This window comes from Manacus candei, unplaced genomic scaffold (genome assembly GCF_025592945.1).
Source record: "Manacus candei isolate 608988 ecotype Guabito, Panama unplaced genomic scaffold, ASM2559294v1 h1tg000005l, whole genome shotgun sequence".
NCBI classification, from domain to species: Eukaryota; Metazoa; Chordata; class Aves; order Passeriformes; family Pipridae; genus Manacus; species Manacus candei.
The window spans coordinates 857235-871963 of NW_026138053.1; the positions used below are offsets into that span (position 1 = coordinate 857235).

The following is a 14729-nucleotide window of genomic DNA, read 5'->3' on the forward strand; positions in this document are numbered from 1 at the left end:
TAAAGCCACGCTGGGTGCCCGGGGTCGGGGCAGACCCCACGGGCCACCTGGGGCCCGGCGTGCAGCCGCGGCACAGCCGGCGACCGAGCCGCTGGCCCCGCTCCAGCCGGGGAGTTGCATAAGCCCGGGGAGCTGCGCCGAGGCGGCGGAGCGCCGCCGGGGCAGGTGACACGGCCCGCGGCACCCCGGGGCGCGCAGCCCGCCCGGGCGCCCTCGGACCCCGCGGCCATGAGGGCCGGCCCCGGGGGGCTCACCTGGCCCGGGACGCGTCCCGGCGACCGGCTCCGGCCAGGGGAGCACGTGTGAAGCGGGGCCGAGCGGAGGCGGCCCCGGGATTTGGCACGTTCGCAAGGAGCACTCGAGAGCCCCGGGATGGACGCGGAGGGCCACGGGCGGTGACGTAAGGACTTGCACGGGCTCGGCTCGACTCGCCAGCCGGCCCCCATGTCCCCGGGGCCAGCGGCGGCCCCGGCGGAGGGAGGCAGGGCGACGGCAGAGGTAAGGAGCCCGGCGGCGGGCGGCCCCGCCGGGGAGGACCGGGGCGCAGGGCGCGGGCGGGCAGGAGGCCGGACTCCTCCTCCGGCGCGGCCGGACGCGAGCGCCAGGCACACGGGTGGCCCGCGGCGGCTCGGGGTGCGTGGGACGCCGGCCGGTCCCGCCGCGGCCGGAATGGCCCCGACCCTGCCCGCCAACCCATCCCCGCCGGGTCCCCACGTGTGCGGCTCTGCCCTCCGACGGCGGGCGTGGGGCCCCGTGGGGCTCTGACCCCGGAGCGCTCCGAGAAGGGTTGAACGCTTCCCCGGGGGTGTTCGTGTGTCCGTCCTGCCCGCGCTGGACGGGGCTGTCGGGGCAGGGAGCCCCGCTCACGGGGCGGTCGGCCGGCCGGTCTGCGGGTCCACCTGCCCGTCCGCCTGCCCGGGGGTCGGCCGGCGTGCAGGTGGCGGTAGCGGGGGTCGGGTGCCGCCGGGGGTCCCGGTGACGTTCCCGGCGGGGTGTGAGTTTCCGCGGGAGCTCGGCGGCGGTGCGGGTCCCAGCGGGAGCCGGTGCTGAAGCGGGTCGGGCTGCGGCTCCTGCTGTTGGCGGGATCCCGGTGCCGTCCTGCTCCCGGGGCGGTCCCGGCGCCTGTGCGGGTCGGAGTCCCGGTGCCGCTGCGGTGCGGGTCGGGATGGCGGCTGGTATTCTGGTGCCAGTGCTAATCGGGGTCCCGGTATCGGTGCCGGTGCCCGCCCCGCCGGTCAGGTGACGGCGGCTGGAATTTGACACCGGTAGCGGCGACGGCAGCAGGATGGAGCCGTCGCTGCCCCGCACTGTGCGTCCGCCCGCCGCCGCCGGCACCGCACCGCGACGCGCAGCGGGACCGGGACCTGTATCCCAAGGCACAGCGGGAGCGGCACCGGGAGCAGCGGCGGGAATCGGTGCCGGCGGGGCAGCGCCGGCCCCCGCCAGCGCCCCGCCCCGGCGCGGCGGCGGCGGGCGGCGGGGGGCGGCGGGGAGCGGAGGCGATGCGGGGCAGCGGCGGCCCGGGGGTTGGTCCCCGCCGCGGGCACGGTGAGTGCGGGCCGGGCCGGCGGGCGACAGCGCCCGCCCCAGCCTGCCGGCGGCCCCGGACCTCGGTGGTGGCTCGTACCGGGACTGCGGGGGGGACGGGGGGAACCCGCTTCGCCGCCCACCCTTCGGCAATAGCCGGGGTGCCGAGCCCGGCCCGGCGGCGGGAAGCGCTGAGGGCCGCGGCGGGGATGGGGTTCCCTGCCTGGGCAGGGAGAGGCGGGACCCCGCTGCGGGCGCCCGAGGGGCACGGGGGCGGACTCCTTCGCCTCTTCCCTGGGCTCCTGCCCGGCCCGTTGGGCACGTCGGACAGGTCCGCGCCCCGGCTGCCCGGGCGGTGGCCCGGCGAGAGCCACGGGGAGGGACTGCCCAGCGCCCCCCGCCTGTGCTACCTCCGGCAGGGGCCGAGTTTGGTCTCATCCGTGTACCCCACGTGTTCGTCCCCGGGCCTCCCAAGGCTTTGCGGGGCGGGTACCCGCTCCGCATCACATGTGGGGTTGATTTCTGACCCCCCGTCACTTCTGCCAGGGACAGCGCGGAGGGATGACGGGCCTCCGCCGGTTCCCGCAGGTGCCCGCGGGGGTCTCCGGCCACCCGCCCCGCACTTCTAGGCGGGACCCGGGGCTGCAGGGCAGGCATGGCCACTCCGTGAGCTAAGACCCTCACTCTGGGGCTGGGGCACCCGCTGGCTCCGCGTGAATGGACTTCGCAAATGTCTGCTGCTTTCCCCGGGGTCCTGGTGCAGCCTCGGGGCAGCCGCTCCCAGCCCCCGTGCACGGTGCGGTCAGCGCGGCTCTCGCCGCGCTCTGCGTGGGTGGGTGTGCGGTGACCCACGCAGGGATTGCCCCAGCACGCTGCTGCTTAACCCCGGACGGGGGACACGGATGTGGGGGGCCAAGCAGGTCCTTCCTCACTTGGATGGGCCCGGTTCCGACCCTGGAAGAAAAGCTTCCTGTGCCCGTGAATAGTCCGGCTGGACTCTGGCAGCCGTGGCAGGGGCAGACCCCAACCAGGTTCCCCCCCTACGGGACGTGGGGGTCTGACGCGGAGTGTGCAGGTCTCGCACTGCCGTGTGGTGCCCAGGAGCTTGTCTCAGCCCCGCCCGCGCTGGGGGAAAAGCAGGTGCCGAGAGGGGCTGCGGGACCAGCGTGGGCTTCGGTCCTGCGCGTTCAGGGATCTGCCCCCGGGGACGGGGCCCCGTGCCTGCGGGGGCACTGGTGGAGCACGGCCGTCGCTCCGGCCCCGAGGCTCCCGGTGGCGAAGGGAGGCTGCCCTCGTCCGGCGCCCCGCCGGCAGCGCTCCCGCCGCAGAGCCCGTGGCTGTGCTGCCTCCGGACGGGAGAAGCCTGAACTGCACCGGCTGCTCCGTCCCTTTCCGTCCCGTCCCGTCCCGTCCCGTCCCGTCCCGCCGGGATGCTTAAGCCGAGGGGCCGCGGCGGGGCTCCCGGGAGCGGGGACCGGGAGGAGTCCGTCCCCTCCTAGCAGGGCGCGGGGACCCTAGCCTGGCCCCTTCAGGGGTGCCAGCCTGGGAAAACCATGACCTGGCAGCAGCGGCTGGCGTGGGGCCACGGGCCGCCACGGGAGCGACGTGCAGCGTGGGCTGTGCTTGGCCAGGCTGTGGCGGCTGGCGCGGCCGGGGGGGCCGGTGCGAGCGCTGCCGGCACGGGGGGAGCATCTCGCCTGGTGCAGGGGCCCCGGAGGAGGCGCGTGGGTCTGTCAGAGCCCACCACAGCCCCTTGCCACAGTGTGGCCAGTGCAGGGTGGCATCAGATGCAACAATCGGGACTTGGGCACCATCCCCTGAGATGCTGAAAGGACTGGAGGAAATCGTTTTTTCTTCTTGTCCCAGCGGTGCCCAGCCACGTCCTTTCACTTTTTTTCATCAGGAGTGCTCTCCTAGGCATGTCCCATCCCAGCTTTGCTATGGCAGCAACTGGGACATGCTAGGACAAAGTCACAGAGTGGATAGGGGAACTCCCTAGTGCAGAATGTCACTAGTCTCCAAGAGGACAGTCCCATCCCAAGAGACAGGGAATGCAGCAGATGGGCCAAGAAGGGTACAAGCCCATTTGGGATCCACATCTAGAGTATCCTGGCTTTGGACATTGGGACACAGGAGCATCCCCGCACCGCAGGAGGGCGCTGGGAAAGGAGGCGAACATGTGGCTGCAGACAGGGCCTTACCCCAGCACCTCCTGGGGGACATCACTCCCCTGAGACTGTGCTTGCTGCTTTGCTGGGATGATGCATGGCAGGGATCCAGTTCCCCTCTGTGTGTCAGAGCAGTGGACGCCGAGCAGTGGTGTTGGGGAGAATGACTACAGTGAGCCCGACATGGTGATCCACACCCCGCCATGTACCCATGGGACCTGCCCGCCTGTCCTGCCCCTCGAGACCCCACTCACCCAGGCTGCTCTGGGCTTGTATGCCCCAGTTCGGTGCAGGCAACAGGCTGGGGAGCCAGCGCAGGGCCGAGGGGTGGCTGCACCCGAGGACCCTGTGCTAATGGATTTGGAGTTTCTAAGGTCAGGCTCCCACTGCAAGCAAGAAAAACATTCCCAGGGAAGGGCCATGGGAAAGGGCCCCCCCCGGCAGCACTCCCAGCCCCAGCCACTGCCTCACAGCCCAGCCTGGCATCCCAGGCCGCTTGCACAGGGAGGTGGCTGCATTCCCCCTGAGGAGAGGTGCTGGACAAAGGCTGGGGCGCCCCAGCTGCCCAATCTCTTGGAAGGGGTGTGCAGTGTGGTGAGGGTGCCTGGCTGTGCCAGGAGAGGAGAGGGGTGAGGGTGCATCATGCATGGGGTGCAGGAGGTTTTTTGGGGTTCTGGGGGTGATGGAGGGGATTGCATGGTTGAAGAAGGCAGGAGAAGCATGTGCCAACTCCCAGCCAGCCAGGTCGATATCCACCCTATCTCTGCTGTGTGGGCACTGACTCCAACCTCTGCACTTGCAGCGAGCATGGACCAGCAACAGGGGCCACCAGAGCCAAGACCTGCAGGACCTGCCACGCACCTGCAGCCCAAGGTGAGTCCAGGTCTGTCTGGCTGTGATGGTCAGGACCACACTTCCCCATCCCCACCCATCCCCAGCTCATGGAGCCTCGTCCCTGGGACTGTGGTTGAGGCTCACCCAGCTGTGCTGTGCTTTGTTGCAGGAGGGGACACTGTGGGGGCTCCTCGCCATCCTATCGCTGCTGGCTGGGCTGGCCACGGGCACCTTGCGAACACCACACTGCAACGAGACGCTGGACGCAGCCCCTACACCACAGGGCATGGCCACTGCCAGCCCATCTGTGGAGGATGGTGTGGAGGTGCCACTCGCCGCTGCCTGGAGCCAGCTGTATGGTGCGTGTTGGGACAGGACCCACAGCCTGAGCACGGTAGCCCTGCACATGGGGCACGGCCAGGTTGGGAGCTGCTGTGGGGATCCCCAGCCTTGTGGGGCTGGGGCTGCACTTCGGGGTGGGCTGAAGGGGGCTCTGTGCTGTGTGCTGGGGATGGCAGCAGAGCCCTAGAGACGAGAAAATCCTTGCCTGGGCACCGACTCACCCCATTGCCTCTTGGGCACCCAGCCAGTGTCATGGTGGGTGGTCAGGAGGGGTCCGTAGGTCACAGTGGGGGCAGGCAGGCTCAGCGGGCCCAGGAGGGCAATGGGTGTGGGATGGGTACTGATGGTGCTGTCTTCTCCGTGTACAGGGGAAAATGCGACGACGGGTGGTCCAGGCGCCGCAGAGTTGGCGGAGGACCTGCTGCTGCGCGCTGAGCGCTCACCGCCGGGCGCTGGCAAAGCCAAGAAGAGGGCGCGGACACCCTCACGGGGCACCCGCGGGCGCAACTGCCACATCCGCAACCTGATGGTGAAGGTGCGCGACCTGGGCCTGGGCTTCAACTCGGACGAGATCGTGCTCTTCAAGTACTGCAGTGGGTCCTGCCATCGGGCACGCAGCAACTATGACCTGACACTGGGCAGCCTGCTGCGGCAGCAGCTCATCACCCCGGGGCCACAGGAGCGGATCCTCAGCCACCCCTGCTGCCGACCCACCCGCTATGAGGCTGTCTCCTTCATGGATGTGGAGAACACATGGCAGACAGTGGAGAAGCTCTCAGCAGCCGAGTGCAGCTGTATTGGCTGAGGAGGGGGCCACTGGCTTGGCCTCAGCTCGACACATGCTGGCAGACTCCGGCTTGCCACATGCAGTGGCACCGGTGCTCAGAGGAAGGGTCTGGCAGAGGCTGGTGCCTCCGTTTTTATGTGGCCACAAAGAACTGAGGTGAGATGGAGTCATGACTGGGGTGTGGGCAGCCAAGCCCCCTCCTGCTCAGTGCCAAGCAGCTGGTGCCGACGGCTACATGGGGTCCTGCCTGGATGCACTGTGGCTCAGCCCTGAGAGAGGGGCTGAGGGGAGTATGGACCATCCCCACCACTCACTGGCTGATCTGTCAGCCCAGTGTCCACCACCAGCACTCCTCTGCCCCTGCTTTAGGGGAGCTGGGGTCAAGCGTCACCCCAAGTTTCAGAGTGGGCAAAACCTCCCTGTCCCCTCAGGCACCCTGGGATCAGTGGTGGCCAGAGCTGCCCTGCAGGGAAGGGTTATGCCTGAGGACGGGGGTGCAGCCAGGCCAACTTGCGCCATTGCGGGGTGGGGGACCTGCACCCAGACCAGCAGCAACCCCTGGTGTTCTGCAGGGTGGTGGGTCACGGGCACCCACTGGGACCCCCATCCCTGCCTGGCTCCCAGGGGGGTGGCAGGGTCCCCCCCGCTGCCCCGTGGTGCTGCGGCACTAAACTATTTATTACTCTAAATTATTTATTTATTGTTCTCGAGCGGCAGCTCCTATTTATGACTTTGGGCCCCCGGGGGCCGGGTGTAAATTAACCCCAGCGCTGCAGTGAAGCCCTGGGCAGTGCCCCGTGCCCCCCGCCCCCCCCTTTTCTATTATTTGTAAAATTTGAGGGATAAACTCTATTTTTGTACAGTCGCCTTTTCCTGTAGCAATAAAGCGATGGGCTGCGCGTCCGACCCCTGCGTGTGCCCGTGGTGGGGACGGGGGCGGGGGGTGCCCCAGAGCCGGCAGCGGGAGGGTGGGGATCGGGGCTCCCGCCGGCCCCGCCCGCCCCGCGCGTGGGAGCGGCCCCGGCGCCCGCCCAGCCGCGGTGCCCGGCAGGGGACGCGCGTGGGCCGGGACTGCCGGGACTGCCGGGACTGCCGGGACTACCGCTCCCGGCGTGCGGCGCGGCGCTGCGGCAGGTCCTGGGCTGCCCGGCCGCGCCTGCGGGGCCGCGGGGAGAGGCGAGGCGGGGCCGGAGAGGAGCGGAGCGGGCGGCGGGGCCGCTCGGGGAGTCCCGCGGGCGCCTGCCGGCCCGACTGAGCCGCCCCGCGCCGCCCCGGTGCCACCGCCCCCGGCGGGGCGGGGAGGCGGGTCCCGCCGCGATGCGGCTGCCCGTGCGCCGCCGCTGTCGCCCGCCCGCCGCCGCCTCCTGAGCGCCGCCGCAGCCATGGAGCGGAGGGCGGAGGCGCCGCCGCCGCCGCCGCAGGGCCTCGACTTCACCGTGGAGAACGTGGAGAAGGTGAGCGAACCCCGCCGGCCCGGCCGTGGCGGGGCAGGGGGCGCGGCGGCGGGGAGATGGTGCTGCCGCGGTGGTGCGGGGGATGCGGCTCGGGGAGCGGGGGGGGCACCTGCTCGGCTGTGCCGGGCCCGGGGAGGGCGGCGGGCGGCAGCCCCTGTCCCTGTCCCTGTCCCTGCCCACAGCCCCCGGGGCGTGGGGCGGGAGGGAGAGCCGCCGGGGCAGCCCGGGGAGGGAAAACGATGTGGCAGGAACGAAAGCAGAAAGGAGGGGTTGTGTGTGTCTCCGACCCGCGTCCTCTAGGTCGCCAGCTGCAGCGCCGGGCAGGGAGAGCCCACGGGTCTGGTCGTGGCTACTGAGCCAGCCGCATCGATGTGAAGCCCATTATCACTGTCTCCATCAGGCAGGGAAGGGACTATTGCCATGTGCTGGGAATTGTTGAGTATTACGGTTGGGAAGAGCCTTCGGGGGGCGGATGGCCCCATAATGTCTTTCTAACCCTGCAATCCAGCCCCTGATGCTCAGGGTCCTCCAAAGCAGTTGCAGGGCAACAGGAGTGAGGCTGCGATTGCTGAAATCTGGGATCCAGGGGATAGCCACGGCAAACCAAAGCCTGCTGGCATCACACTGCTGTTGGGGTAAGCCCTGAGCAGCTGCCCTGTGACCTGGAGTTCATCACAGAGACCAAGCAGGGCACCCCAGTGAGCACCCGGGAAGGCAGCTGAGCAAAAACATTCCCTTGGCCACCTTGGAGGTGATGGGGGCAGGGCAGCAGAGGATGCATCCCTGAAGGGCAAACAACAAGAGAGTACATCACCCTTCCACTTACCCTGTAGCCAGACATCTGACAGACATCCGTAGCTCTGTCCTCAGACAGCTGGTGGGAATCCCAGTGTCCTCGTTTTTCCTCTATAAGAATAGACTGAGATCCTTGCCAAAGCAATGCTTACAGGTGAGCTGGTGGGCACATAGAATCACGGAATCGTTTAGGTTGGAAAGGACCTTTCAGATCATCATGTCCAACCATTAATGCAGCCCTGCCAAGCCCACCACTATACCATGTCTCCATGCACATTTCACATGTGTCCCTCCCCAGTAGGTTGCCTGGCCTGGCTGGACGTGTTGGGTCAGGGATGTCAGGTTTGTAACTGGGCACTGGTTGCCTTTGTGGCTTCAGGTGAGACACAGCTCACCTCTTCCAGGGAGATGGAGACAGAGCACGTCCAGGGGGATTAACTGATGTCTGGAAAATGGTATATTCATGCAACCTTCTGCAGCTTATTCTGCATATATCCAGGGCTGCTGGATGATTTTGCCTCTGACTTCCTTTCTCCTTGTGAGACACAAACCGCTCCTTTGTTTGCACCAACAATGAAGTGCACACTTGCCCGGGAAGGGTGGGCAGTGCCAGGGTGGGGGGCACCCGGTGCTGGCTGGGCAGGGTGGGGTTGTGCTGAGACGCAGCTTGTCCTTGCCAAGCTGCTCAGGATTTAGTCTCCTGCGGCCTGGGAGGAGGCAGAGATGCCCTCTAGGATGCTTCATCTCCCCTCCCCCCCAGCCTGCTTGGCCTCTCTGGGTACCCGCAGGCTTTGCCGTCTCAGTGGTGTCCTCTGAAGGTGCAGCTGTGGACCTCGGTGGGGCTCTGAGCTGCTGGCAGGGGGCAGCAGGGGAAGAAATGGGGGGTGGGATCAGAAAAAACTCAGAGGTTCAGAGCTCAGAGCCCTCCTGTGTCAGTCTTTTCCAGGGAGGGCTGTGGGATGTTTCTGGTACAAAGCAAAGGAAAGATGGGCTTTACTGGGGGCAGGGTTGGTGGGAGGCAGGTGGGTAGAGCTGCTTTGTCAGAGGTGATGCTGGCAGATGAATGACGCTTCTACTGGCCTGGGCTCTTCCACCTGCCAGGGTTTGTGCATAGTGCTATTAATAATACTGAATAGTGATTAAAGTCAGGGTTTGACTCCACTCTGAGTCAGTTAGTGCTAAGTGCTGGTGTTAGGAACAGCATGAGGAGCTCGTTATCTCTTAAATCAGAGGGTCAAAGCCTTTTCCAGGACACCTGCAGTGGAAGTCATCATGTGTAGCAGTTGTAGCCAGGGCAGCCTCTGGTGAGACTGTGCCTGTCACACTCTTCTGATGGTTTTTGTGGAGAGGATTCATGTCCCTGGAAGACCCTTTTGTACCCCTGCTGTTGTTTATTATGCTGTGGGCTGGGCAAATCCCCCACAGTTTTGCAGAGCTCTGGTGCCTGCGTAGCTGAAGAGCATCATTGCTGTGTTTATCCAGCATAACCTGTGCCAGAGAGAGACAGTTAGATCCCTCCAGCTGTGACCAGTGGTTTCAGGGAGGCAGGAGGGTGCAGGTGCTGGAGGCAGGGCCAGCTGACAGGTCTGAAAGCCTGCAGGCAGCAAGCAGGCAGCTGCCTTTGTTCCTGAGGTACCAGGTTCAGGTGCTGCACTTCAGGAGCCATCTGAAAGTTGCTCCCTGTATGTTTTTTGCTCCTTTTTTTCCATGAGGAGCTCTCCCGTGACAGAGGGAAGGAGCAGGGTTGTGCTGAGGCTGAGCCATTGTGGTACAGTTACTGTGTCAGTGTCCCCCAGTCCCAGCCGAGGGCTGCTCATCTGCTTTTTGTTTTCTTCTGAGCCTGACCTAGATGCTGCTCTGGCTTCAGCACAGCCAGAGCAAGCTGGTGTGGCCATGCTGCCTGGGTCTGCTGGGAGTCAGCAGCTCTGGGCTGGCTCTGCTGCCCCTGCACCTGCTGCTGAGTGGGGCTCTGCTGCTGCATTTGGAGGGATAGGAGAAAAGGGAAGGCTGGGAAAGCCGAGGGCTTCAGGCTGTGAGGATGCTCAGCCTCCCATTGCCTAAACGGTGCAATCTGGTCTGTGACCTGCCTGTGCCTTTGTGTGCCCAGGAGCTGTCCCCAGTGTGACTGACAGCCTGGTGCTGGGCTGATGGATGCTGCTCTGGTGAAGATGGATTGCAGATGTTTGGTCCCTGCTGGCTGTGTCCATCTCAGAGGAGTAGTGCACAAGCAAGGCTTGTGCCCTGCAATTTTGGTCTCCCTTGGGTCTGGGGTAGCAGCACCTAACACTGCAATATTGGACAGAAGAAGAATGCAAGACCCTCTTCATCTGTTCTTGGTGCAGTTGGATCTGCTTTGGCAATATCCCCCTTTTTGAATTAAGCAAAAAAGCAGTGCCATTCCTCTGTGAATTTTCCAAGAGCCTGCTTTCGCCCTCTTTTTTTGTCTGATTCCTTCCAGGTCTTTCCTCCCTCGGCCTGCCTCTCATCCTCTGGGGTGTTTGTAATATTTGCTGACGTCTTTTCCCTAGCACATTAGTGGTCTGGCATCTCTGGGCCTTCCAGATTGCCGTGTGCCTCTCTGGAGATGCCTGATGAATGCACGGAGTCTCTCCGGCAGGATGGGTAGGCGGGGTGTCATGGAGCTGACATCCGGAGCCTACTGCGATGGGAGAGGGATGGCTTTGATCACTGCTCCTCGGAGATGCTGAGCCTCGGGGATGTGGCAGCTGCTGGGGCTGCCTTCCACCCGGGAGGATGGGGAGGAGAAGCCCAAGTGCATCTGCTTTCTTTGGGTTATTGCCTGTCTTCAGAAACCTGATCAAGAGAATTACAAATACTTGAGGGTGGGGGAATGCCATCCTGTCTGGTGCACTGCTGGCAGCGGCTTGACCGCTTATTCCTTAGAGGCAGCCCATGTATGTGAGATGTGGCAGCTGTGCTGGGGATGGTAAGCTGGGGGCCTTAGGAGGGGAGATTCTTGCAAAATCGAGGGAAGCTGCTTTTCACCAAGAAGGGAGTCACCTTGTGTCATGTTTAAGCAGATCTTCCTGCAGAAGCAGATTGCAGCCAGAGCCAACCTTGGCTGAACACATGGCTGCTTCCTGTGGTGTGGTGATGATGGGATGAGAGGGCAGCACCTTGTTTTGCCAGGGCTCGGCTGAGCTCTACAAGGGCCATCACTCAGCTCTGATGTATGATGGAGCAGGAGTGGGTGTGATTGGTGCCTGGGCGCCAGCAGGGATTCCTCTCTTAAAATGCTCGTGTACTCCATCACTGACATGAGGGGTAGAAATATGGGATGGTGCACAGGGGTGTTCAGCTCGCTGTTGCAACTCATCCTGGGCTCTGTGCTCCCAGAGTTCCTCTCTGGTCCTGCTCACCCCTGCCCACCCTCACTGAGACTCCATGGGTCTCCCACAGCCCCCATCCCTGCTCTACAGAGGGCTGATGGCAGTGAAGCAGTGAGAGGGATGTCGAAGCTGCCGAGCTGTGTCTGGACTGCAGCCTCTTCTGGACAGCAAAGGACTTGGTGTGGGCAAGCTGGGCCCAAAGAAGGGCTTCAGAGTGACAGCATCTTTTATTAAGAGGGGGGAGAAAATCCCCGTCCTTTGGGACTGGTGGCAAAATGTGGGTCCTCGAACAGGAGCAACACGCCTGGCAGCACACACCCGGCTTTATTTTGCATCCATTTGCTTTCCTCAGCGGGCTGCCGCCTTCCCGGGGTGCTGGCTGCTCAGCCTGTCCTGCTGGGGCCAGGGGGGGGCTGGCTCCTGCGGGCAGGGGGAGGCAGGGATGATATTCCCTTCGCTTGGCAGAGCCAGGGTAATGGCTGTGCTGTTGCAGGCCTGGAGCACTGGCGGTGTGAGCGTGCTCAGCTAGAAAGGACAGCGAGAGACTGCAGCGAGAGACATCCGGGAGTCCTGCTGGAAGGAGGCTGGTGGCTGCCACTGCTGCCCCTGCCATGCCATGGCTGTGGGCATGGGACAAGGAGCAGAGCAGGAATATGTTTTGCAGCTTGCTGTTTCCCCATCTGGGATGCAGACCTCAGGGCTGTACCTGCTGTCACCTCTGTGTGCTCAACCAGACTGGCCCTTGGAGGGTGTCTCCCCGTGGAGCCCCCAAGAACAGCAGGCAGCACACTCCTGTTCTGTGGGGTCAGAGTTGTGTGTCTGGGGCTCTTCTTGGCATCCCATAATGGCATGGACACAACACCCTCTCTGCAGGGCACCCCATGTTAATGTATTTAGGCAGTGCAGTCGGGGTCACAGCCTGCTGGCACTGGACTCCCTGCAGAAGCTCTGAGGGGTGAGGACTGGGCTCATAGAAGATTCTTTTCCCTTGCAATGCCTGAGCGAAATCTAAGATCAGGTGCCTCTGCTTGGCTGTAACTCTCCTTGGACTGCTCCCCCTCCAGCTCCCAAAAGAACTAGCATGGGACCTCTGACCCATGTCTTCTGGGCAAGCTGTCCTGCCCCAAGGCATCTTATTTGAGGGGCTGATGCTTCTCCAGTGACTAAAGCCTCACTGAGGTTTTGGCCACAGCTTTTTTTGAGCAGGGAAGAGCCATCATAATAAACTTGAATTATACTCAGCCAAGCAGAGCTGATGTTGGAGAAAGCTCCTTCCCCGGCCAAAGGGCATAGCTGACAGCCAGGCTGTTTACCAGCTCTCATGTTACAGGTCTAATTGCAGAGGAGGCAGGTCTGGTGTCAGCCACCCGTTCAAATTGGAATGCACAAAGCCTCCCTGTTAGATGTCACTGCCCAATTTCATGCCTTGTGCTTCTCCTTCTTGGCGCTAATGAGTTCCCCTTGTCATCTCCAGTGCTTCCTGATGGGCCTCAGGGTGCTGGCTGGTGTGGTCATGTCAAAGTTCAACAGCAGCTGGTGCCGGTGCCTGCCTCTGGCATGAGGGCAGTGTCTTTCCTTGCTGGGGAGGAGCATGTTCAGGTGCCCTTCTGCAGGGCACAGTGCTCTGCCCCACACTCTAAGTAGAGCGTGGTACTCAGCCGATGCGCGTGGCAGGTCAAGGAGAGAGCCTGCTCTGCTCCCGGGGGTTTCTTCTGCTGCTTTGAGCTGGGTTAGGATGGTCCCAGTATTCCTGCCCATCACTGGAGATCCTCTGGAAGGCTCTCCCATGTTGTGTAGAGCACCACATGGGGTATGCTGTTGGTGGCCTTGGAGCACGTGCTGCTTTTCCTTCTCTGCCTGGTATCCTGCATGCAGGCAGGAGCAGTCATGCTTCTTTCAGGAGCTGCCACAACTGGTCCCCTCCCAGGCAAGGTGCTTGGGGAAGGGAGCTGAGAAAGTCAGCAGCTGCTTTTTTCCAGAATATTCTTCTGACTTCCAGCAGCTTGCATCATGAGCCTTCAGCATCAGCTTTGCTTCCATCTTCTGAATGTCTTCTTGTAGTTGGTAGACTTTTTCATCTCAGCACTCATCTTCTTTCTTTGAGGTGCTGAGCAGTGGAGGCTCCAGCACATGTCCTTGGGGGCCTTTGCTGGAAACCTCCCCAAAGGAGGAGTGGGAGGAGTGGGCCTCTGGGATGGTGTTGCTGGGCGTGGATGCTTCTCCAGAGAGCTCACTGGTGACAGTGGGCACTGTGCACAGGGTGGAACATGAGGGGTGTGGGCAAGGTGCTGGGGTGGTGGGAAAGCTGTCCACGTGGCTGGAAAGCTGATCCTGCCTGGGAAGGGGTCTTGAAACTCAATTGCTGACTGTTCTCTAATGCAGTGGTAGTGGCATCTCCTCAGAATGAGTGTCTAGAGGAGCAGCTATGACAGTGCTCCCTCTTTGCCATTGTTACAATGCAGCAGCTGCTTATTTTAGCATAGCCAGTGCTGGATTCTCTGCTGGGGCTGTGTGCAGGATGTTTGTGTGCTGGAGCTGCATCAGGGTCTGCTGACTTCAAGGCATTGGCAGGATCAGGCCTTAGCCAGCAGCACCAACAGCCCCAGCCAGGTGGAGGATGAGCCCTCAGCGCTTCCCAGTGTGTGTGCCAAGCCCTGCTCTGCTGCCTTGCCACGGTCCCCATCACCCGTGGTGCTGTGCAAGGCTTGCCCTTCGTGTACATCACTCTGGGACTTGCTGTGGTGTGCCTGGAGTGTGCTCAGTGCCACGCTTTGCCTGTGCAGCTTCCCTGCCGTGAGACTGGCCTGCAGCAGCTCTGTGGCCAGCAGAGGTGAGCAGCTGGGGAGCTTGTGGGTCAGAAACCCAGTGCTGGAGGCCAGATCCATCCTCCATACATGGTGAGGTCCGTGCTTTGCAAACCTTGTGCCAGTTTAGAGGTTAGGGCTCCTGTGGTACGTGTACACATCATGCCTTGTAATCTATGATGCATAGGGATTTTTTTTCTCCCCACGATTTTTTAAGTGTTAGCACTGTTCAAAATAGAAGAAATAAATTAATTAGGAAATGCTTGGAGGCATAAAAAGAGAGGCTGGGAAGAGATAGGGAGGGGTTCTGGGCTAGGGAGCAGGCACTGCTGCTGGCCTTTGCACCTTGTGAAGGTGCCCAGCAAGTGGGGAAGGGAAAGAGTGGGTTGTCACTATTCTGGAATCACAAGTGAGATTTTTTCGGGGGAAAAAAAAGCATCAAGCTCCGATGGGAGCAAATAAGAGACTGAGCCAGTAATGGTTGGGAGCTCCAGCTTCAGCCCTGCTGCAGGATGACTCAGTCCTTAGCACAAGAACAGGGGTAGGAGCCAAGTTCCTGCCCCCAGGAGTGGTTGAACTTTTAGCACATCTGCAGCTACTGGTCTGCAGCGAAGTAAATTGTTGTTTTGCCAGGAGGGGATGACAGTGGTTACCTCTGCCCCAGCAGC

At 62.9% G+C, this 14729-nt stretch overlaps 2 protein-coding genes across 5 annotated transcripts in view; both read left to right on the forward strand.

The window, feature by feature from the left end:
* The first annotated feature begins 393 nt into the window (after positions 1-393).
* ARTN (artemin) lies at positions 394-6721 on the forward strand. 3 transcript variants are annotated; one of them, XM_051797400.1, is made up of 4 exons: positions 394-498; positions 4498-4568; positions 4699-4888; positions 5240-6721. In XM_051797400.1, the coding sequence occupies exons 2-4, from the start codon at positions 4503-4505 to the stop codon at positions 5674-5676; spliced, it is 693 nt and encodes a 230-aa protein (XP_051653360.1). In that variant the 5' UTR covers positions 394-498; positions 4498-4502; the 3' UTR covers positions 5677-6721. The 3 variants fall into 3 exon arrangements, with proteins under 3 accessions (XP_051653360.1, XP_051653352.1, XP_051653342.1); XM_051797392.1 differs by lacking the exon at positions 394-498 and adding an exon at positions 1179-1548; XM_051797382.1 differs by lacking the exon at positions 394-498 and having other exon boundaries at positions 4208-4568.
* Positions 6722-6891: 170 nt separating this feature from the next.
* IPO13 (importin 13) overlaps positions 6892-14729 on the forward strand; it is a 31499-nt gene continuing 23661 nt past the window's right edge. The window contains exon 1 of one of the 2 annotated variants that reach the window (XM_051797112.1): positions 6892-7112. In XM_051797112.1, coding sequence (XP_051653072.1) covers positions 7041-7112 — 72 coding nt within the window. In that variant the 5' untranslated portion in view covers positions 6892-7040. The remainder of the gene's footprint in view (positions 7113-14729) is intronic. The other variant, XM_051797122.1, reaches the window with a different exon arrangement.